This window comes from Pteropus vampyrus, unplaced genomic scaffold (assembly GCF_000151845.1).
Source record: "Pteropus vampyrus isolate Shadow unplaced genomic scaffold, Pvam_2.0 Scaffold115, whole genome shotgun sequence".
In the NCBI taxonomy this organism is placed as follows: Eukaryota; Metazoa; Chordata; class Mammalia; order Chiroptera; family Pteropodidae; genus Pteropus; species Pteropus vampyrus.
The window spans coordinates 783,424-809,488 of NW_011888896.1; the positions used below are offsets into that span (position 1 = coordinate 783,424).

Consider the following 26,065-nt stretch of genomic DNA (forward strand, 5'->3'; position numbering starts at 1 on the left):
TATAAGAAGAAAATGTTATAAATTCTATTTAACTTTATTTATATAAAGATAATAAAATTTTACTAGTATTTAACATAAAAGCTTGCACTGGTGGTCTCAGTTCATGTATCAGTTAGTCATGTGTCTTATATAGCACCATAATATAATAAAAACTTAGAATTCCAAATGGAGACAAGTTGAGAGTTGCCCCTCACTCTTTTTTTTTTGCACTTAGTAAATGAGTATGCATTATAACTTATGTGAGCCAAATTAAGTGTATTTATGAATTTTAATATTTAATTTTAACTGAACTGACCCTTAAAAATTCTTTAAAATATTCCTGCGACAAAACCACAGATCAAATATATTTTACTAATGTTAGAAAAAGAAAAGAAAAATGTCAGAGATGTATTTTTCTTTTTACTAATCTGAGCTTTTTGTAAGCCAAATTTATGACAGGTAAAATTAATGACAATCTAATCATATTAGAAAATAAATTTGTCAAAATATTTTGATGTTATCAAGATGGATATTCGAAATATGCATTTATATCCACAAATTTTAACACTGTTTGCCAAAGAGTATTTTGCTTTGAAATATTTACTGATGATTTTTGTTCATGGTTATTTATAATTTATAAACAGATATATATATATGTTAGGGTGCATGGCACATGATAAAAAATATTTGGGGTCCATTGAGCTAATTATGCACTTCACTGCTTTGATGTTAGGATTATATATTCTCATCTCTTTTAGAATGTAATAATCCAGAAGACATAGTTCTTTTCTTTTTGTTTGTCTGTGTAAAATGGCTGACCCATTAGGTCTCCAATAAATATTTGTTGAAATTAAAGTTCATCATGATAGTTAACTTTTACTGAGTATTTATTACGTGCTAGGTATACTGCTAAATACTGCATATAGTCTGTCTTTTTTGAAACTGTAAACTATTCAATAAAATAGGCAATCCTATTTGCTCCAATTCAGAGACAGAAGGAAAGAGTTATTTGTCTAAAAATAGACAGTTATTAAGTCTCAGAATTGAGATATAAACACAAGTAGTCTAACTTCTAAACTGACAGTCTTTATTAAGGTATATTACATTGATAAAAATTAAATATTTTTTGAGCTAATGTTTGGATACATATTAATTACTCTAGAGTATTTACCAAGGATCTTTTATAGATCTTATACAAGGAGTAATCAAAGAAAATGACTTACTTCCAATGTTTAAAGTTCACAAACCAATATGTAAAATATCCAAATATATAAGTAATTAAAAATGCTGTAATAAAAAAGGATGTGAGTTTGTAATTGAAAATCGAAAGAGAATACAATAAAATCTGCTTGGGAGTTCAAGAAGCTCAAGAAGTTTCAATTTTTCTTGGTTTTAAATAAGTAATAATTTCATATCAGAAAAAGAAATTTAGAAAAATAAGCAGAAGAAATAACAAGAATAAAAACAATAAAGTATGAATGTGCTTGACCTAAAGAATGAAGTACTCTAGAACAGCACTTTTCAAACTTTCGCCTACAAACCTGTCAGCTGGGACTTAAAAACCAAAAAAAGCACATTCTATTGTGTAGGAATGGGGTAGGGGGTAAGATTCTGCATTCATAAAAATCTCTACCTTGAGGCAGAGCCTGCTGATCTTCTGACATCGATTTGAACTGCAAGTCTTGAACATGATCCTTGACATATAGTCTTAGACTGCTTATATCAAAACTGCCTAGTCTGTTTGTTAAAAACTTAGATACCCAGTCTATCCTACATATACCAACTAGTTTGGTAAAGAGTTTGCCATGTTTTTATAAAATTAAACATGCACTTATGATGTGACCCAGCAATTCCACTCCTAGATATTGCCCAAGAGTAATAAAAACATTCGTTCAAATGAAGATCTATAAATGAATGCTAATAGCAGCTTATTTATAATGTCAAAAACTGGAAACAATCCAGACGTCTGTCAACAGATGAATGATTAAACAAATTGTGGTATATCCATAGACGAGAATATAACTCCACAATAAAAGAAATAAATTACTGAACACACAGCAATAGCATTATAATAAGTGGGAGAAACCATATATATTTTCTAAAAAAATACTTAATAAATTGCATTTGTATTAAATTCTAGAAAGAGAAAAACTACAGTCATAGAAAACACATCTGAAGTTTCCAGAAGCTAGGTTAGATGGAGGAGGAAACTGACTGCAAAAGGGTATGAGGGAACTTTTGTGTATGATAGAAAAGTCCTTATATCATAATTATGATGATGGTACATGACTATCCACATCTTCGAAAGTTATCAAATTGTATACTTGAAACTGTGAATTTTATTGTGCACAAATTATACCTTAATAAATCTAGTCTCTATTTTTTTTTAAAAAAAAAACTACAAACGAAAACAATACAAAAAAAAAAAAGAAGAAGAACTAAACATCTGTTCCATTCTTACTGATGATGTTATCACTGATAAAAAATACGCAGCCTTGAGGCAGGTCCAGCATGCCAGAGTGTGTAACTGAAAGAGCTGTGGATGTGGACAATAAAAAGATGTGAAAATTACATTGTTCATTTTGTGAGTGTTAAGGACAAAATGAAGCTCCATTGTGATTTTTATGAAAATCTAAAGAAATACATAAATATAACTTTCGTATGTATCAAAAAACTGTTTTGTATGTATCAAAAAATATTAAGATTGAGAAAAGCCATGAAAAGCAAGGTAACTCCTTCAGATTAAAGGAGAGTACAGAGATAAGAAAACTAAATCTGTGTCATTCTAGATTGAATCCTAAAAAAAATCAAAAGACAAATAAATGACACTATTGGAACAATTGGTCAAATTTGAAATTAGACTATAGATTAGATAATAGTATTGTATCAGTATAAAACTTTTTCTGATTTTGATAATTATATTGTGATTATATTGGTGAATTTCCTTTTTCTTAGGAAAAAAGATTGGAGTTTTTAGTAACAATGGGGCAATGTTGTCTTCAATTTACCTTCAAAGGTTTCCGGGGGGAAAAAAAAAAACAGAATGATAAGAGAGATGAGATAAAATGCAAACAATTAGTAAATCTGGATAAAGTGTATATAGAAATTTCTTGTACTATTCTGGCAATAATGTTATTTTTGTTTGAAATAACATTAAAATATATAGAGAAAGGGAACTGGAGCCCCAAATGAATTGTATACCTATTGCAGTAGTTCAGGGAAGGGATAATTAGAACTAGATTTAATACAACGGTAGGTAAATGGCTATTTTATATTGTTTCTGTGCTTAAAGCAGAATGATAAATTAAATTTGTTTTTTGCCTTTTTTAAGGCAAAGTAATCATGCATCCTAGTATGGCCTTTTAAGAATTATTGCCTATCTTGTATCCCAAGATTCTAAATTTATTTAAACTTGTTTTAAAAAAGTTATAGTCCACAAATTCTTCTGTAAAATATAAGAAAACAGAAGAAATAGAGCAAAGGGAACTCTAAAAATAGAAATTTAATGTCGATAAACAGAGGTGAAAGAAATATATTCTCTAAAGATTATAGCACTAATTCAGAACCTGTTTGTGTGGTTGTGTCATGCTAAATCTTATGAAAATGAACTATTATTAAAAAAAAAATCTCCTAGTCAGATTTGGAATTCATGGTTTCACACACTGCCTTGACTATCCATCGGGTTTTTATTCCTTGGAGTTCTTTTACTTTCACCTTCTGCCATTTAGCAGAAAAGCCAGCATCAGACACTTTCCTACACTTTCAATTCGGACTCCATTCAAGTTTTACAGAATGGTTAGTAGGTATTAAAGTTTTCCCAGAAGGAACCAGAAAAATTGACTAAGCATTGACTGATCTTGAAATAGGATGAACATTAGAACATTTGCACCATGAATCACAGGAATGTGTGAATCTGAATCATGGAAAAATAAGGCTCCTTTTGTAACAGTGAAATTCTCTAAATGTTGGGAAAGGGATGTAGTACAAAGTGATCCTGACATGAGCAAACAGCTGCCCCCCACATCTGCATATCCAGAACTGAAACAAAATCCTCTCAGATTCACATGAAATCGAAAAAGAACGAAATATGGAATATAACAAGGAAAGTCTGGGAGTATGAGGCAACTGTACTTGATTCTAAACATTATTCTGGATATCTAGACATTAACTAAATATCTAACTTTAAATTTCAGTTTTTTCTGTAAAAAAAAAACCTAATATATACCTCACTAGGTTATTTTAATAATTAAGAAATAATGCCTATAAAACCTAGTGTTACATTTAGCTCATAATAAATACAGATGCTTAGAAACTTATTATGATCAGAGAATGAACAATTTACATATATTTAATTTATATGTTATATAAATTTATAGTATGGCAATCTCAAAGATGTTTCTCAGCACTGAGTATGCCAATTTTCCAATCCACTTTTCTCTTTACTTTCTGAACAGGTAATAATAATATTTACTCATAGGGTGCTTCTGAGAATTAAATCAGTTAAACATAGAAAGCCTTAAAAAGAGTATGTATCTGGTAAACAGATGATAATTGCTGAATAAAGAGAAAGAAACTCATTCAGTAATATGATGTTCTAGTCACTGTGAATGTTTTCCATGATTAATAATATGCCAAAAAAAAAAAAAAAAAGAAGAAGAAGTGTAAAGATGCACATCATCTTTGATTCTAATACAGTATTTAAGGAAACAAAAATGTACCTTGTAAACTGCCAAGTGCAAGGCTGTAAATCCATTTCTTGTCAGTCGAGATGGGCGGAGCCCTTTTAACATAAGGGTTCTAATATGAGACTTGTTGCCTTAAAGAGAAACGTGAAAAAAAGATTAAATTGTTGAGAGAGTTGAAAAAATGACTTTAAAAATCTCTCTTTGACTTAACAATAAATGTCATACTGATATATGAAAATAGCAGATCGCTGTTCTGCAGGTCATTTGTGAAATTTCCTATTAATTGATAGTCTTAGTGAATATTTCTATTACACTTATAAAACTTTGTATCAAAGCTGTGTATTTTAATGTATTTGTGTTACTTATTTTTATTTAGTGCTCTCATCATAAGATGGTTTTAAAACAAAAACATGAAAAAAATTTAATAAACTACTAGGAAAAAAAGCTTAGATGAAAATCTAATTGTACTTGACTCTGCAGAACACCATGAGCAGTAGAGCTTATTTAGATCAGAGAAAACTGGAGGAAATGACTAAGGTTGGGAAGGCACATTTAAATTTGGGAGGAAGATCTTTTAAGTAGTCTGATTAATTTGTTTGACAGGCATGGGTAAGGAATATGGTGAGAGTCGATACCTACACATTAGTGTTCTATTTAAAAAATTGAGTTCAATGAATACAAGTTTGCATTAACAAAACAAATATTCACTATTAATTCACTAATTAAATAAACGTATTGAGTATGTGTTTGAGATACATTAATAAACAAAACAGAACAAAATATGAGCCAAATTAAACCGTTAATCTTCCCTTCGAGCAATCTTTCCTTTGATATTTTATCCTTGGATTTTACTACTTTCCATATATCTTACTGAAGATTGTGAAGCAATTGCTTGATGATATTTTGGGAAATGCTTTACGTACTTCTAAATTTAACCTAATCCCTCACTAGCACGTCCAATACTAAAAAATGTTTTTTGGATTTCCAAACTAAGTGACTTTGTTCAGGGTAGAAACACAATGAAACTAAATTCAGATCTAAATCAATTAAAGTATCTGCCTGGTAGTTACTATTTCAACTGAAGGTTATCAAGTTGTAGGGGCAAAACAAAAGAGAAAATTTAGTATAAATAGAATTCTCTTGTAGACTATTTAGCAGCTCAAATCACTGTATAAAACTAATTACTAAGTATTGAGTTTCAAGCACTCACCTCCACAAATGCAACATAAATGAAGCAGAGACAGTCCATTTTCTGTGCGGTAATTTAAATTGACTTGACTGAAGGCATCATCAGAGCTGAAAAAAAATATTTTACAGATGATAACAAACTTTACCTTTCAGTTTATTATTTTTCATTTGAAAAATTATAAAAAGGGATCCTGATATTGTAAATTCAGAAATGTATCTTTTTAAGGATTCTTTTGTACCTAAAAATGAATTTTGAATATATCTTTATATGAAGAATAATTAAAATCAAGAGAAAATAATATTGAAAGCTTGAGAGACCATGTTTAAATTAAACACTTTCATGCACAGTTCTGTGTTCTATGAATATTTTGAATTTTTCAAGGCACCTTGATTAATTAAAATTTATGTATATATAGAAAACATATACATTTGAAAATAAACTCTTCTCCTTCACACTTAGAGTTTCACACCACATTTATGGAGAAATTCAAGAAATTCACTCCAAAAAGAAAAAAAAAAAAGGTAGCATTTGATAAAGAGATTAGATAAAGGAATACAGTAGCAATGTATTACAAATTCTGCCTGAAGCAAAGGTACCTTGTGCTCTGACTGGGTCAGATTCCACAGATAAAGAAAGTCTAAACTCTGATAGCGTACTATGATACAGTCTCAGGTGAGAGGGGAAGTAGTGTTAGTGATTCAATTAATGACATCTTTGCCTTTGTTCGAACAAAGACCATTGCCCCAGAAGGGCCCTGGAGAGCTATAGGTAGCCTTTGAAAAAGAATGTAAAGCTAAAATTATTGACCTCTTGAGGTCGTTGGTACTCCCAGGACATTTTTTAGTAGAAATGAGATCATATCCTTGGCCTCCTAGGTCAGTTTCAAGCTGCCTTCTGCTTATTTAAATCTCTAGCAGCTTTAGTGAGATAGCACAATCTTTGGTTAGTGAGCTGTCTGTATCATTGTAAAGTACTTACATTTGAAAGGTACTATAAATTCAGAATATTATCATCAAGGCACCCAGTTAAGAACTTCAAAAGCTATTGGAATTTTAAAATAGGAAAAGAAAAGGTGCTGTTCTCCAGGGTACTGCTAAAAAGAGTTTCTAAATCTAAGGACATTGAAGGATCTCAGTGAAATGCTTTAATTAGCAAAGGCAAGCCCTGTGGTTTTTTCCTAGACATGAGAATACTCCAGAACGTTCCTATCCTCCTAACTTTTTTGCTTTCTATGTTTAACTTTCCAGCAGCACAGTCCACAGACAAGCTTACTTATATTGAGAAACACACCTCAACTTGCTTTGAAATGCCATTTGTAGAAGTAAAATAAACTCTAATGATTTTTTTTTAATGTTAGTAATGTAATATAGCAAGGAGTCTAGGATTTCATGAAAAATAGTAGACAATTAAACTCACTTCTGTCTGCACTTTCCCCCAGCTCAATAAATGATGCAAAATACACACGTATACATTCTGATGAAAACACCACTGTTTTAAATGTCTACCTAAAAAGCCTAATTATAAATGGCATAGCTATTTTATATAAATGTGGTAACTTCACAAAATAACATGATTCTTGGAAATGTGTGGCCTTTTGCTGAGCCAGGCCTCCAAACTCTCAGAGCTAGTTGTTTTACAGAGATCTTGGAGAAATTAAACTCAATAGGTAGTACTAAACAAAGTGTACTTAGAGGCTGACACTTGGAAATGCATTCACAGAGGTATTCTCTGTGGTTATATTTCAAATAGTACAGATTTTCTGAAGAGCGAAACATTGCTTTTAAAGCTGGCTGGATTGGAATTTTCTCTTCAAGTTTGTAGGACATCAGTCAGATTTCTTAAAAAGAAAGAAAGCTGTGACTAGCAGTTGAGGATGTTGATTGGCAATGATTCCAAAGCTGTGAGCGCTTTGGCTTTTCTTCCTTGGTTTTTCCATTATCCAGCAAATGAAACATAAGATCATAAGACAAAAAACAAAGTATTGGGGTTAAATGTTACATCTGTTAAATGCAAAGAACTACATAAACTTCAGCCTAAGAGAAAAACAGGGAATGAAGTACCTTTTTTTGAGCTAACTATAATGAACTTTATATGAAAAAAGAAAAAGCTTGAGAGCTCTTCTGTAACAATAAATCCTTGAGAAAATTAGTTTTTCGATGTTTACCTCTAATATTATATAGCAATACCTGCCATATTTGAATGTTCTAAAAGTGGAAAAAATAATTTCATCAGTAAAGGTAATTCTTAAATCTTGGCCCTTATAGTTACACCAGAATCAAAATCTTTTCCTATTTCTGCCTTTTAAGAAGGTTGGGTTTTTTTTTTTTTCTTCCAATTTGGGCAAGTTATTTAATCTCAAGTCTCAATTTCATCATTTGAAAATTATTAAAATAATACATATGACATTGTGTTAAAAAATACATGAGGTTAAGTGCTTATTACAGTATCTGGCATATAATGTTATCAATAAAAGGTTATATTATTGTTATTACTATTATTATCAAGTTCACTGAGAATATACAACTTTCTTTTTTCAGTTGAACACTTGGGAGAATTTTAGCACAATTTTCAGAACAAGTTTGACCTTCAACATCTCACATTCGACATGTAAAATTTCCTGATTGGGACAATCAATTCTATAGACATAACTATTTTATGCTCACAGTGACTCTCAGTCAGGCTCCTATAGAAAATGTCTGACTTTGTCTTCACATTTTTAAAAATGGTCACCAAGTTCATTGTTGTGACACCCAGCACTTATCAGTGATTCAGAGCAACTTACTATTAAAAAAAAAAAAATTCAAATAAAGAAAAAGATTGTGCTGAAGTTTATTTAATTAAGAAGGCAGACTCAATTGCTTTCTTAATTATCTAACTTTGATAACACATTCAATCAATCTGGCACAATACAGCTGAAGACCAACTGTGCGCTGCACCTCTGTTCTTAATACTTCAAATTGTTTTCAACAGTCTGCTTGATAGTATACATGATAGAAACTACTTACTAATTCCTTGATCCTTTAAGTGTATCTGTCTTGGGAAAATGCCTGCCAAATAGAATCCTGCAACTGACCTTAGCTTTAGTCCTGATCTCTACTGCCCTAATCTGCTTTGCAAAGAAAGTAAACACTGAATAAACAGAAAATATAACATAAGACAGTACATTGCTTTGTTTTAAAAAAGAATAACACGAAATGAATGTCTGTTGTTTACATAAATAAAATTGAAAGCATGGATTACATTCATGACTTTTTATTCAACAATCATTTCTTAGCTCACTGAATCTTAAACTAGACTTGACCATTCTTAAGTGATTCAGTCTACAGTCTTAAAGAGCTCCTTGTTAAAACTGAGCTATTGCCTGTTGCTTTTGTTCTCTTCTTGAATTCTATCCTCCTTGAACTCATACAATTTCTATTAATGCCAACAAAATGAATCAACAGAGAATAGACTCCCACAATATTTAGCAGTCAAGTGCAATTTTAATAATACAATTTTTATCTTAACTTTAATAACTGGAATGTAATTTTTAAAATGAGAGTTACTTTGAAGCTATATTTGAATCCTGACTTTCACTTCCCATTAACTTCTAGTCAAATGTTTCTGTTTTGATTCATGCAATTAAAATATTCAAGATTTTAAAGCAATCATTCCTAGGGGATATTTCATTTTCTCTTCTTTTGCCTCTTCTAAAGTAACTGTGTATGTCAAATTCATGACCAATTGAGCATCACTATGTATTCTAATACATTATGCTCAATTTATTTTTTAATTCCCCCTTACATTTTTCATCACCTACCATGCCATACTGTGATTTAACATATACTAATGGGTTCATAGTACTTGCTGAGGCATGAATGAAGTTCTTACTTAAAATGAAGTCACTATTATAAATATATTTCTAACAGTAAATTCTATCCTTAATCATTAAAAATGGTAGTTCTGTACCCAAAGGTTACTTTCTTTCTTCTAACGTAATGAACTCTTTTCTTAGCCTTTACCTTTTATCCAGAAAAGTATGCATTTTGTGATCCAATTAAACCTCTTTTTCATGACTTCATCCTTTCAAGACAATATCTGACATAACTACAAGTGGAAACTTATTAAATGTAACATTTGAACGGTTTGCAAACAAATAATACTTTACTGTCCAAAATATTCAGATAGACACATTTTCTAAAAAATTAATTCATTGGCTGAAACTTAGGGAAGGAAGGGCCAAGAAGATAAAAGAAGTAAAGATTTATTATGAATCATCTAGTTCCAAAATTGATAATTTAGGTTTCAAATGGCTGTTTGTAACTTCCTGTGTAGTTCTTTGTGGCTGCTACTAATTTTTCTACAAATAGAAACAGAAAAATCAATAAGATCTGTTCCCAAGATATAGCCTTAAGAAATATCTGAAATTGTATTTGTCTAATATTTCCCAGATCAAATCTGCAAACTAACAATATGAAGTGTATTCATTCATTCATTTATTCATGTAATGGACAATCATTGAGATTGTGGCAGATAGTGGCAGATAGAGCAAGAATAGCTAAGGTTGGTAAAATTGGAACAATAATAATTCTTGTCTCATAGTTATTGTTATTGTGAGGTTTAAATGGCTTAGACCTCATAAGACTTTTATAAATATTAGCTGCTATAATGATTATTTTTATTAAACCATTGATATTATTTTAGCTTTTTTTATTGTTTTGCTTTGCAGAGAGAGAGAGAGAGAGAGAGACTGAGAGAGACAAAGAGAGATTGAAATCAAGCTGCTTCATAAGGTTTTTACAAGATATTTCTGAAGAATTTTATTCAGAACTAGTTTTATCCAGACAAACAAGAAAAGAAGTAGAGATGTAGACAATCTTGAGGCAATGTGAATTCTCCTTTTGGTTTGAGGTCTTTCTGTTGTTGTTGCTGTCTGTTTTTTATTTAGTTGTGTGTGAATTAGCATGACATACTAACTGAATATGACAAATAATACTTTTACTCTATTTTAATTTGAAAAGATATCATTTACCCTGTCAATATCCTACTTAGCACCTTATTGGAGAATTTCACTCTTCTTAGATAAGGTCAGCCTGAAATGTTTCTGAAGCAACTCATTTTATAATAGCTAAATTTTATATTTGGTTATAGTTCTGAAAAAGTAGATTTGGGGAAGATGTTGCATTTGGAGGATAAGTATAGCAGACTGTAGCTGGGCCCAGATAAACTTTTTAAGATGAAAATAAGAAAGGTACATCTGAGAAAACCTCATTCATTCTCTCTCTCTCTCTCTCTCTCTCTGTTTTTTTTCCCATTTCCTCCAAATATTGCAACTGCCTTCCATGGAATAGAGTACTCTTTTGACTATTTTTGTTTATTTATTAAACCTAATCAATTTCAAAGTGAGGTATTATCATTATAGGCCAAGACATATCTACTTAATGACAAAATAGATTAAAAATGAGAAACAATAGGGTTCTTTTGATTATGTTGATAAGTAATGGTATGGGAAAATTATAACTTCTCTGGAATATCCTCATAGAGATTTAAATTTCATTTACAGATTGAACAGATAAAAAAGTAAGCTTGACAATAAAATTAGCAAAACAGCTCTATAATGACTGAAAAACATATTGAAACAAAAAAAAATTTAATTGGAAACCTTTTAACTGTTGCATTAAAGAGCCATTATGTAAGTGTTTCATGGAAGCATACACGTATCACCAGAAAGTGGGAGCGGGGGCATAAATACATTCTTCTACTCCCACACCTAGGAAGAGATCTAATACACAGGATATAGTAAAATTGTGGAGTGGCGTGCGAAAATGAAAATTTTTCAATGATAATTCTGATCCATACTCTTTCCCCCTCCCAGGTTGAGCTGAGAACCAAGATCATGAAGCTCATACATTTTGAATCAAGTACAGCTGGATGCCATCCCAGCACAGCGATACAAGTTGTGTAACCTAGTTGCAGCCAGTTTAATTTGATTAGCTTAATTTTCTTCAGGTATAAAATGGCCCTTGCAATACCTACCTCAGAGGGTTGTTAATATAAACAATGCTGATTAGTTTCTAACTAACAGTTTTGAGTGTTTACCATGTATGTGCCAGTCACTGTGCTAAAGCACTTTACATATATACATTTAGAATAATATGAGCTAATGCATATTAAAATACCTAGTAACGTACCTGGCATATGGTAGGCACTAAGTTGTTAGTTTGTTTTCCTTTCAAGTGCTATACAAATAGGTATTGCAAATAAATAAAGATATAAATAATGTTAAATAAGACAAAGCAGTTGCTTTTAGTGAATGCATATACTAATGATTAGATAGACCTGTAAATGGATAAAAACATACCATGAATTAAGTGCTATTATACTGACAAACATATAGATCAGAGATAGTATAGGGGAGGAAATAATCAGACAGTGGTACTCTGATGTACCACTTCTGTCTTCCCTTCTTCTGCCTTCTCTTTTCCCTCATCTCTTCCTGTTACCATCCATTTTCTCAGCAAATATCCAAAGTTATGAGTGAATGCAACTTTATTGTGGAAAATGAAAGAACATTCCATTTCCATTCCTCTTTGTTCTCATTATCAACCTCTCATTCCAAAGGTGCTATAAATTGGCATAAGCAAGATAATGGTTTGGTTTTTTTTGTCCCTTTAAAGTTTAGTATCATATTGCTATGTACTATATTGTGAGTGAAAGCTATACCAGGAGATTGTATATTCGAGCTGACAGAAGCTTTTGTGCACTACAGTATGAAAAATCTTCTTTAATGAATGGAATTAATATCTACCACACATGCCATAAAGAAATTGTTCAGCAAATGAAAACAAAATAAAACAAAAACTCCCCCACTGCCCAAAAAAGACAAACCTGTATTTATATCAGTGATCCTCTGTCTGTTACTCTAATGTTAAATACTTTTTTGGGGCATCTTAAACAGTTTTCCTGATATCTGCATGGTTAGAGAAAGCCTGATATCAGGCAGCATAACACAGTTGTTCTTCAAAGAAGTATTCCTTACATTATGTAAGATATAAATATGAGAAAGAAGATTCTAACACTTATTTGACACCTAAAATACTCTTTTAAATGTGATTTTATGCAATATTATATTTAATCTTCCCAAATACCCTTAAAGTTTTGGTGTGCGAGCCACTGAGTAAGAATATTTATATTCTCAGCACTCCATTCTTTTCCTTCCTTGTCATCTATCATTTTATTCTAGAGAAAAGAAAATCTTCTGAAATATGCCCTAGGCATGATTGACTTTCTTTCCCTGCTGATGCTATCTGCCTTGATGGAACCAGACAAAGCAGAGTACTCGGTTTTTGTTTGTTTATTTGCTCCCTTGACTCTGTAGATCATACTAGTTGCCAGCTTTCTGTTCTTATGTTCCTCATTCCTTCACTGATATCACCTCAGGCAGAGTTCCCAGTGCAACTTGGATATCTTTCTAGAAGTATAGTTTTCAAACTTTAGCAGAAGTTTTTAGCATATGAAAGTATTACCTGGGGAGCTTGTTAAAAATTCAGGTTTCTGGAAGTCATCCCCAGAGATTCCGATTCATTTGGTATGGAGTGGAATCATGGAATCTAAAATTTTAGCAAGCACTCCTGGCTACTCTACTATAGGAAGTCCTTAACTCTTGGAGAAACATGATTCTAGGCTCTGGTAATCCTTAGTTTCATTATCATCACTTCTGGCTAATTGGACACTTCTGTAGCTTTCTTAATGACTTCAGCACCAGGCTACCAATCTTCCTCTCTATAAAATGCACTACCATTATTCTCAGGGAATTTGAAATCCATTTTGATGAGCCTCCTAATACTTTCATCTAAAAACTCTTCAAATCCCTCCTGATCACAATCTTTAAAAGTTATATTTCAGATTTTCACATCACCTTGATTTGTTCTAACATTTTACATTTTTGCTTTTGAAAACATCTTCATATAGAAACATTTTATCTTAACTTTCTCATTTCCTAACTTTTAATAAACGATTTGTTATCCTACTCAATAATAAAGTCTTCAGTCTTTCAAAATGCTCTTATTTATCTGACTCATAATAATAGAAACCTCCAATTATTCAATGCCTATTGTGTATTAGGCCCTGTACTCAACATTTAATTGACATCATTTTGCAAATACCCTGTGAGGATATTATTAACCTTATTTTACAGATGCAAATGAGGCTCAAGGAGATTAAGTAAAATATCCAAGGATACATAGTTTGTAAATAGAAAGAATTGAATTTAAAACTGTATGACTGCAAAACCCACACACTGACATAGCTTTCTTACTCAACTTACATAATATGGTCAAGACATTAGTTTTTCTTGCCTCCACTAGACTTTCCATGGTATGCATCGATTCTTGCCTACGTATCCTTAAGTATACCTTTTTTTCTGGAATGCTTTTCAATATCGACGAATAATTCAAGGCCCGGAATCTTTTTTATATTTGAAAACCATGTTGTTTTCCCTTTAACTTAGCATTTGTCATAGACTGTCTTCTGTGAATTATCTTTATATGTGTTTCCCTTAATCTGATTTTGAAGTCTTGGAGCAAGAAGCAGGTGTAGTAAGAAGAGTTCTGTCTATGGAGTCAGGCAGACATTGTCACAATCACAGTTCTAGCATTTATTGACCATATGATCTGAAGATACATCATCTCTAGAATTAGTTTATTATCCACCAAAAATGATATTATCTATCATATATGGTCATGGTGAGGATTAATAATATCATATGTGATGTGTCTGAAATAACACCTTAAATATAGCTGGCACAATAAATTCTGAACTATAATATCTCTGACACTAATTCCTGACTCTCATCCCAATCCTAATCAGCAAAAAGGAGGTCACATTTATAACATATGGTAAAAATGTAGGAAAAGTCAGCTATAGCAGGAGCTGTAGAAATAGCTGTTTGTTGCTTATGCGGTATGAGAAAAAAACATATATCTCAAGCCCACTGTTAAGGTTAATCCTTAAAAGGATGTCTGTTTAAATTAGCCTTGACATATTTGCACAGTACTTCCTAAGTTAAAAGAAATACATAAATGAATGAATAAATAAAATAAATAAGGTTTTGACTTTATAAAGTTGAGGAAAATCTCTTCCACTTAAGCACACTTCATTCGGCATACTTATCTGAGTCAATAAGAGCTAGAAGGCTTATGATTAAGTTCTACATTCATATCTCTTTTCGAACAAAATAAATATGTATGTGTAAATCTATTATACCAAAGTGCCAGTCATATCTCTACATGAAATTTAAATGTTTCCCCATAACGGGGCATGTGACCCTAAAGTCAACTCAGGGTGTCTCGTCATGAGTGTCAATGCAGAGTCAATCATTTTTGGCCAAATAACAGAGAGAATCAACTATTTCTTAAATCATTAATTGAACACTTGTGAAGGTCTTATTAACCCACTTACAAATTTCACATAAACTATATTATACATGGATTTTTATTTGCCATTATGTGAGCTTTGTATGTTTACCATACCTAAAATTTCTTCTGAAAATATGTCATTTGGTCATTGTTTTACACTTGTCTTCCAAGAAAAATAGAAGGAATTCTTTGTTATAACTGTATTACATGAATAACACAGCTATAAATGAACATGGCTAATTGGCCTACTTGGAACTTTTCCACAGTCAGGCAGCTAAAGTAAACGGACCTTCTAAAATACATGTAGTTTCTCCATCCCAAATTCAATTTCTCCATAAGGTTGCTTGTGTATATAAGAGTACTGCCCCTCTTTTCTGAACATTTTGTGTTTTCCATGGTTGTGGCACTATGCCAGATTATATTTCTCTTGTTATCATGGAACAAAACCCATTGAAAGCCTGAAGCCGATATAACACATCGTTATATGATTTTTCAGGGGCAGACAGATACTCAGTTCCATTAAGGGACAGCCTTTAGATGTCAAGAGATCAGAGGGTTTGTTAAAATTGGACTTACCCTAGTAGTGCAAAGAAAACAATTTGTCCAATAGTTTACCATCTTTGGGGAGGAGAAGCATTGCTGTTTGTTGCTGGCATGACATACAAAAATGATCTAATTCCAGAGAAGGTTTTTTAGAGCAACAACAGCTTACATTAAAAATTAGCCCTTAGGTTCCCTACTTAAACTTTAGTGATGGGAACATGCAAGTCATATTTTAAGGAAATGTGATATTTATATTTTGGGGAATCTATGAATGATCAAGAAGAAATAACTTTACATTCTAAGACATAGAACATGACTGGTTACATCTGAGGTTATTAGGTTTGTATTTTTTAATGTCTAAAAATAAGATAAATGATGAAGACTCTTACACAAAGAAATAATAACTTTACCCAAATATGTGCCTTAGTTCTGTAAGTTCTTTATCTTTGATCTGCAGGTCATCTTCTAATCTTTCTATTATAATAACATACGATTCACTGACCTTCTTCTTCCATTCATCTATTAAAAAAACAAAAAGACAAAAACAAATGAGATTAATTCACAGCCGTGTTTTGCAAAATGTAGACATAGATCATAACATACAAGTAATTAAAACTCTGTTTTTTATTCTGAATTCCACAATACTTAATTAAAATTACTGATTGTCAGTTTAAAATGCAGATGTTTATATTAAAAATGCAATCATATTGAATTGTAGCAATTAAGAACCCATTTTATATTGGCTAATATATTTACATAGGAGAATATATCTGACTTATTCCATTTGATTTTATTGCATTTTAATTATAGCAATATCCAGTTGCTAGAAAAGTGTTTTTAGGTTCTAAATACTATGTACTTAAGATATAATTCCAAAATCCCTATATTCAGTAGTATCACAAATTTTCTTCTTCAACACAATACTTAGAAACTAATATACTTTTGTAAGAAATCTGTTATCTCTAAAGATCTTTTAGAAAAAAATAATTTGAGTTCAGATAGTCTTCACAACACTTTTGTATAATACATTGTCTTATTCTTTGTGTAAAAATTAACAGATACTGCAAGGCAATGTTAATGTTCTACAACTATTATTGAACCATGTTACATTTAAGAATATAAGATAATTACCAGTGCAAGTTTGGGTTGGTCTAGACTTATAATTTCCCATGTGTTAGAAGTTTCTTCTTTTCCCCAGTGTAGTTCCTCACGCTACAAGATTCCAAGTTCAAGTGCAGTGACAGTCCAGTTGAAAAATACTTTGATAGTCTGGCTAAAAATAAGCCGACTGCCAAATGGAATGTCATGCAACAATGACAAAGAACAAAATAGTGTGTGCTTTCAAGGGTAAAATCATAAAGGGAACTGATCAGTCTGTTTAAAAGAACTGTATTAAAAATAAATAGTAAACGTTTCAATAGGATTATTTGCCTCCATCAATTGATTACCTACCCATACATACCTTTATGGGCCATTTCTTTAATAGGTATATCTAGAAAGTAGTTCAGTTACATCTGAGATCCACAAAGAGCTATTAAAACTATCTAGGTGTTTTTTTTCAGGATCATTTTCTCCTGAGTCAAGCCATGGCAACTGGAAAAGAATGACTGGCCATAGAATTTACCTCCATATATATATAATGGAAACTCATATCCTGTGGCATGCTATTAATAGAAATGATTGTAAGTTTTGCCTATATTGAAGAGCTACAAAATTATGTCTGTAAGAAATTTTTAACATAGACCATAATTTATTTATATTACTTGTTGATTATGTTGACCTTAAAAATCATAGGTAAGAATCCAAGACACTGAGTTCCACAAATAGCAGTTCATAAAATAATAAGAACAAAAAGATTACAAATAATAAGACTGAATGTTTGCTGTATGCCACTTATATATCCTGCAAGATATATATTATTCCCATATTATGGGTGAGAAAATCCAGATTTATATGCATAATTCTATTTATATAAGTGAACACAGGGTATAATGTAGATAGAATAAATGGAAAACCCAGAAAGAAAAGTTATCTGGTTTTAAACTACATACTTCTTTTCTATAATGTAATTTACCTAGAAAGTATAATTTTTAATCTTGAAATTCATTTCCAGAGGTTATAGTTTGAATTAACAGGTATAGATTTCATAGTCATTATAATTGAATGTTCAAATAACTGTTTCTTTTTGAAGCAAATGCTTAGACAAATTTATGATCCCTCACAACTTTTTCTCAGCAAAGTTAATTTAAGTTCCAGAAGAAGAGCTTCCATACTGATCAGATATAATTAGAGAGGTAGGTACCTGACTTCTTGGACATCTCCATCCTCCCCTAGATATAACTCTCTTTATCTTTCCTCATCAGTGTATGCTGCCATGGCTGTTGATGGCTGCTATACATGGGGGGGGCATACATCTTCAGTTGTTCCAGTTTTCTTTCAGCACTGTTGCGACTGACCCCCATCTCCTCAGGTCAGAAAGTCTTTGCAATCTCCAAGAATGCTGACCTCAGGACCATCGACTTAGGCACATGACTTCCTCAGTGCTTCCTTGTCCTGAAAACCATACTAGATAGTTTTCTTTTAAAGGCTAGAGATCTCCCAAGACTACAACTTGGAAAGTAATTTACAAGTTCTCTTGTCTTTCATATTTCCTTTAAAACAATCCATGTTTCCAATATCTTGAATCCAGAGGGACAGGAACAGGAGGTAGGGCTTTGGCCTTCTTGAGATCATCACACTGACGTACTTTTCATGATTTCCTTTCTTATATCTCTCTCCCCATCATCTCAGATTTTCTACTAGTGTATGTGTGCAAGTGTGTGTGTGTGTGTGTGTGTGTGTGTGTGTGTGTATCACCCCATCAATGAAAGAAAAGCTAGCTCTTATCATTTTTCATTGTCTTTTCAAATTTCCTGTTTGGGACATAACATAAAATGACTACCTGATTTTTAGAATTTTTCCTTTTGATTTTCAAAAATCTCAAAAAGTCTAGCTCTTACAAATGAAAATGTTAGTTTTCAAAGCTACTATTTTGGGGGTTTGAAACTCCGATCAGCATCTCAGTTGAATTTTCCCACAACCTGAGGCAATAAATTTTGCTCAAAAAAAATGGGAGAATAGCAACATAAAAAAAATCAAGAAATGATAATCTTAAATACCTAAAATATTTAACATTATTGAACTCTAACAATTTCCTAGTTCTAGAGGAACAATATCTATAAGCTCTTTTTAAGAACATGAGTTTAGGTAATAATGCCTTCATGGTAGTGGATTAATTTTCCTGGGTGCCTTTAGAGAGGTGAAACAAAGGCTGGAATAAGTAAATGATCCAGGATAACTCTCCTGCTTTTCTTTCTAAAGAATGCTGGAGCAAATCCACATAGAGCAAGAAATATTTTCTCCACTACTCAGTACATTTCTGTAAAATTTTTTTTTCTACTTGGGTTGGCTGTATGCTCTAAATTGAATTCTACTCATCCCAGTTCTGAGACTTCCAGAAGTGTAGAAGACACATAATTTCATATATTATCAAAAACACAACCTAATTACAAAAGTGGTCATCTTCTCAAACTTTAATAAAAATAGATGCCACCTGAGGGCACTTTGTTAAAAACAGAAACGTGGGGTCTATTCTCAGAATTTCTGATTCAGATTAGGAATAGTGTCCAGGAATCTGAATTTTGACAGACATCCTCTAGTGATTCTAATGTAGATGCTACTTGGGGCATACTGAGAGAGGCACTTTTTAAGATCATTTAGTGAGATGCCTACTTACCTGAAGGCTTTCGAGCTTTCAAATTCCATGTAAGAGAAGAGAGAACTGGAATAAAGAGAAAAAAGAAATTGTTTCAGATTCTGAAAGAGTTCTATCCTATGTTAACCACTCGTGCAATAGATGATTTGGTTGCACATGTATAGTCTCCTATTTTAAAAGTGATTCACAAAAAATGGAAGCAGCCAAGATGCCAATAGAAGAATGGATAAACAAATAAATTGTGTATATACCCATACACATGAATATTATTCATTGAAGAATGAAATGAACTAACAAACCAAGAAGAGTCATGGAAGAACCTTATACAAACATTGCTAAGTGAAAAAAGCTAGTGATATAAGGCTACATATTATATAATTCAAATTATGAAAGTTTGGAAAAGGCAAAACTACAGACACAGAAAAAAATATCAGTGGTTGCCAGAGGAAAGGGGAGAAAGGAATGGATGAACAAGTAGAAGACAGGTAATTTTTAGCGATGTGATATTATTCTATAAGATACCGTAATAGTGGTTACATGACATTATGCATTTGAAAAAACTCATAGAACTGTAAAACACTCCCATAAACTATGGACTTTAGTTAATAAAAATATATCAATATTGGTTCACCAATGGTAAAAAATGTACCAGACCAATATAAAATGTTAACAATAGAGGAAACTGTGGCAGAAGTAGGGGAGGGGAAAAGAAGACAACTCTTTATTCTCTGCTCAATTTTTCTGTAAATATAAAAACCGTTCTAACTAAAAAATCTATTAGTTTTTAAAAATTAAGGAAAAATATAAAACAAGAAATAAATACAAACAAAAATAGTAATTCTTTGACAAGCCCATTTGAGTTTTTCAAGGAATATTTATAACTTACAAGGAAAGGAATATATAACTAACAGTAAGCATTTTTTTCTTTTATATTTGCTTTTTTTTTCATTGAAAATGTCAGGGTAGATTTAGTAAATACCTTATTTCTTTAACTATTCATTTTGACCAAACTTCATGTTCTATTGAATTGCCTAAATCTAATATTAATGCCTCCATCTTCTCAACTGATTTATCAGACCACTTCAGCACATACATAGACATGTTCTAATACTCCTTCAATAAATCTATTTACATTCTTTCTGAATTACTTTATTTCGGATTCATACGATTTATTTATCCCAATCTACACTTGTACATCTGCTATTTATATTTTATACTAGTTTCTTCATAAATATTTAAAAAGGTGCTTTTAAGATACAAAAGCAAAAATTGACCTTGATATTTCCTCCACCTTTATGGTTCCAATACAGAAATTATAAAGAACATATATCCCATGAAATCAAACTGATGCACTTGGAATAATTCTTATCATATTCAGAAATGTGAATTTATTTATACTTAAAGCCTAGATAATTCTTTCATTGTAAGTGGGTTCTTATTAATATGTTCTCAAGTTTTAGGCAAGTTTACATTTTTGATGTGTTGTATCTGGTTGACAAGCAATTAAGAGAATCATTGCTTTAAACAAAATAAGCCAGAATTACTAATTGGTCCATATTTAGGTTTTTCCTTCTTTTTAGTAAACATTAAATTACTTATATTAAAATGAAATTATATAAAGAAAATTTGAGAATCATCTAAGATGTCTACAACTATTTAAACATTTATTTGATTAACTTCTTTTTAAACAATATGTTTCTGCATTTAAACAAGCATAATTTGTAAGATTCTTATTTGTCAAATTAGTTTCCTTTCTTTTCTCCTGGCATATCTAAATTATAGTATGGTAGATGGAAATATAAATCACCATTATGAATCTGGATGCTCTTGAGGAATATTGATATTAATCTTAAAACATGAATAGGACTTGAGAATTTATGATAATAAAATTAAATGTGAAAAAATCAATATCACAGCATTTTAAACAGGTGTTCTCAGTTTCTCTGTGAGAGTATATTAAAGAAAGAAAAGAAAAACAATCTTGCTATTTGTGTTTTCAGTATATACTACAACTGCAAATGCAAAGATTTTAATGTTTGCTATGCCTTCTTTTGTTGCTGGGTGAACGTGAAGTATAGTTTACTAAAGAATTTAAATAGTGATGAGTCATATCTCTGTCACTGGTTAAGGCTTTCTTTTTCCAAACCGATAGCACTTCTTTCAAATTGTCAGTTCAGCTGTTCATTGGTTGATTGATTCATTTATTCACTCAGTAAGTATATACCATACCAAGCACTCCAAAGAGCTCATGGGGGCCGAGGAAAGACCAGTAAACAGGCAATTGCAATAAAGCATTTGTCCTATGATAGCAATATACATAACTGGTAATGAGACGGTGCATCTAATAAGGCCTAGACACTAATCAAAAAAAAATTTCCTTTGAGCCATTAAAAATTTCAGAAATATCTAAACTTCATGAATCAGGCCACTTCCATTTTTCTTTCATCCTTCTTTTTCCCCCATAAAAGTCAGGTGGCCTGTTAAGGTGATAACATTGTGTTGTAATTACAGTTTGATTAATAACTAATTAGTCTTTGGGAAAATAAAAATTCCATGCCTGATGTTTGTCATTTATTAAAAGAAGAATAAACAAAGAAAAAAAGAGGTGGTGGAGGGAAACAAAAAAAGTTAGTTTTATTTACATCGAGTTAGTCTACCAACCAGAATTGGTACTAACTCAATTAGATAAAGTTTTCTATCCATTTTATACTTTAGCTGTAGGAATAGCCTGGCTCCCTTCACAGCTGAAATTTCATAGTATATATAATCTTGAATAATCAATATAAATTAAAAGGAGTATTATGATTAAATTAGTATAAAGCTTTTGGAGGTACAAAAACTCAACTTCTACTCATAGCCTCTTTAATGGATCAATACTTTTGATTGGGTGAATCAATAAAAAGTCATCTAGGGCCACACAGCTTTCTGATTTCTTGCTGCAGGGGCTATTGTCTCTGAAGCCAATAATTAGGGGATTTGTTATAGCAAGTCATGTTTAAGTCCATTCTTACTGCCAGGAAGACTTTGGATAATAAACCCAAGTTAAGTGCTTCCAATTTTATAGTCAACAAATAGCATAGATTTTTATTTTATTGGCATCCAAATAACATACCTTTTTCTCCCAATATTCAAATTTAATAATCTAAGGATATATATTTTAAAAAATTATTTTCAGTTAAAATATGTGAAATAGGTACATTTGTTTTTGTTACAATTTTACTCCCCTTCTTTACTGTGGCTTATCAAGAGATTATAATTGTGTGAATTTCAAGATAATTTGTTTTCACGCATGTAAAGCATTTTTAGAAGTTATCACTTCATTTGAAATAAGTGTGTATTGTACTTTCCTAGTCTGGTAATATGTAGAGTGACTGCCTCTACTACTATTGCCTTTATCTCCCCTGACAAGTTGTGTAGTTGTATTTCTACTTCAGGACCTCCGAAGAGTCTTTACCAACTCCATAAACTATTTTGACTGCTTTCTCCTTGTTGTTCTCATTGTATCTAGTACATTGCTTTGTTTCTTGAACCTGTAATTGTGGTCACTTGAGCCTCATACTAATGGATAAAGATATGAATTAAATTTAGCTCAGCTAAAAACCTTAAAAAACTGTCATCAATACTGGAGAGGCTCATTCTGAATTATAGACTGGTAGAAATTGCATACCAAAGGTATTAGAAGCACCTCCATCCTGGAGAAGGATCCCCACTTTTCTCACAGTACTAACCTTATCATTTAAGATCACCACCACGTGATATTTAAAGTACATGATGCAAAGGAACTTCTAACTTAGGTGTCTCTGATGCCTAGGTTTATTCAGTCATGACAGAATACACTGGATTTAATTTCTAAGCCTTGAGTCTAATTATTTTAGTTGGTTTACTATGTGATACCATTTCCTAACTGCTGCCCAGAGTTTCCTCAGTTAAAATCTAGGCCTGATTACACAAAGAGTTACCTAAAACTATTTCCATATTTTCCCACTTCCTATACGCAGCCAGGGTGAAAATGATGGAGCCTGTGGTGAAGGGATACCAGGCATTTGGAATCTGTGAGGGCCTTAGGTATATCAGAATAAGATGTAATCACATTAGGGTTTAACAAATTAAATCCTAATCATCCATCATCATCTTTCTGGAACTTTCATTTCCCTTGATACTGAAAGGCATCCATTTACTTTATCTATATAATAGTTAACTTATTAACGATAACAACAGTTACCTGTGGATCCTCTAAAGACCACACTTCCTCTCTTTGAACTATTCCATAATACTCATTTCTTCTAGAGAGTCTGGATATGTATTAATCCACAAAATCACCTTGAGATATGTCAGGGCTGCATTCTTTAATGTTATTAGGTTGGCTGCTATACGTGTTCCTTTTTGATGACCGAACATTTATATTTAACAATTATGTACTACAATAATACATGTGTGTGCGTATATTATATATACACACATATGTATATATTATATACACATACACACATATATACATATAGACAATATATCTGATTATCATATCTGTATTTCAAAAGCAGCAAGAAAATAACCTGATAACATGTAAGTGCTACTCTAAGTTAAGCCTGTATGAATGCAGCACTTACTTCTATTAAAGCACTTGTTAAGGAAGACGGAATTAATGCCTTTTTCTCTCCTGTTAGTTTGTGAGCAATTTAGGAGCAGAAATTATGCCTTATTCATTTTTTGCATTCCCAAAAGCCTAGCATAGTACCTGACAGATACATATGTAGACTTAATTGTTTTTGATTGGATTGAACTAAACTGAACCAAACTGAACTGGACTGAACCAACTGAGTTGAGTAGAATCAATCCCTTCAGTAAGGAAATATTGCTAAGGTCTTGAAAAGAGGTAAAGTGAATATAGATAAAGGCATTGCCAATTCTGCAGACAAAATACTGCGACATTTTGAAATTCCATGCAAGGATAATCCAAACAAATTTTAATTTCTTTATTTTCCTCATCTTCCATTTAAAAAATGTACCTATATCATAAGAGGCTTTTGCATTACTTTGCATTACTAGCATTAGTTATTTATACAAAGTATTGATAGTCTAGCAATAATTTAGAAATCAGATTTTCAGGAAGCTTTGAAAAACTATAATTACTGGGACCTATTCATAATCAACTAAATCAGAATCTGTTTGGGTTAGGGCCTTGAATTAGGAAGAAGGAAAACAAAACTCCAAAAGTGATTTGGACAAAAGTGATTTTTCCGTAAGTGTAAGGTAGGATTCTTGCCTGTAAAAAACTTAAAACCCAATTTGAAATTGGAAAATATAATTTACTCTGCAAAGTAGCTTTTGATGAGTGTCAAAAGAATGGTGCAAAAACCATATGCTATATGTTAAGTAGAGGAAAAGGTTATATTGGGCCGGCTACAGAAGGATCTTTGAATATACTAGACCTGAAATAGGTCTTGCTACTTGTGAAGTTTTTAAAGCCTTAGAGGGGACTGAAATAACTATTTTATCTTGAGCATATGATAAATTGATAGCTTGGACACTACTTAAATCATTATAGCACTTCAGAGGATTCAGACAAATTATTAAGATAATATTCATTAAAATCCCTATCATTGCTCTACACAGTAAAACAAATTAAACAAAACTAATGGGACCAAAGTAATTTAAACTTCATCTTGAATCTTTTTTTGAGATTAACAATTGATGAGATTAAGTTAGGCAAAGTCATAAATAACAAATGACAGAGAAATTACATAAAGTGGCAGCAATGGTGGAGAATATGAACAGGGAAGATAGCAAGCATTTCAAAAGGAAAAAAGTCAAACCAAGAGAGCTTAGAAAAACTAAAAAAACATACTTATTGGAGGAGAGATGCACCTGGGAAGTAGCAAGAACCAGTGTCCTATCAGTGTGAGGAATATGCAAATTACATATAAATTAGGCAAGAAACACACTGAGAAAAGTTAGTGGTTTAAACAGAGGTATCATTTTATAAACAGAATCATAAAAATTTTTATTTTGTCTGTTAAGATTACATTTGTAATGTAACATTCAATGCTGGACACCTCATTAGGATAATGAAAAAAAGAAAGATCAAAGAAAGAAAACTTTTCTTAGAAATGCAGAAATAGAATATAAAATATATTTGTCCTGGCTAAAGAGAATAATTGCACATATTCCCTAAATGCTCCTTTAATAATCCCAATAAAAATTCCCAGATATCATAATTTAATGGGCAGCACATTCTCACCCATTTAAAAGTTTTTTTGTTTTTTTGTTTTTTAAATTTCAATTGGCAAAAGGCTTTCTAGTGAGTTTTAGCAAAATATTTAAGACTCACTTTGCCCAGTGGCTCTTGATGTTCATATGTCTTGACTTTTGGTTTAGTGCAGGTCACAGTGAGTTATTGGTAGAGCTGAGAACTGCGTTAAAATGCTGTTCAATTTTTTTTTACTTTGCTCTATGTTGAGTTTTATGCTTAACTAGAAAAGTATATTGTTTTTATTTACTGGAAAACTTTGAAGATTGTTTT

General features: G+C 31.6%; 1 protein-coding gene across 1 annotated transcript in view; it reads right to left on the reverse strand.

Moving 5' to 3' along the window:
* Window positions 1–17,027, reverse strand: part of LOC105295867 (serine/threonine-protein kinase TNNI3K) — a 268,258-nt gene extending 251,231 nt beyond the window's left edge. The window contains exons 1-4 of the mRNA XM_011365693.1: window positions 16,923–17,027; window positions 16,202–16,310; window positions 5,875–5,960; window positions 4,698–4,795 (exon numbers count right to left, since the gene is read on the reverse strand). Of these exons, the coding sequence (XP_011363995.1) occupies window positions 4,698–4,795; window positions 5,875–5,960; window positions 16,202–16,310; window positions 16,923–16,962 (333 nt within the window). The 5' untranslated portion in view covers window positions 16,963–17,027. The remainder of the gene's footprint in view (window positions 1–4,697; window positions 4,796–5,874; window positions 5,961–16,201; window positions 16,311–16,922) is intronic.
* Between the last annotated feature and the right edge of the window lie 9,038 nt (window positions 17,028–26,065).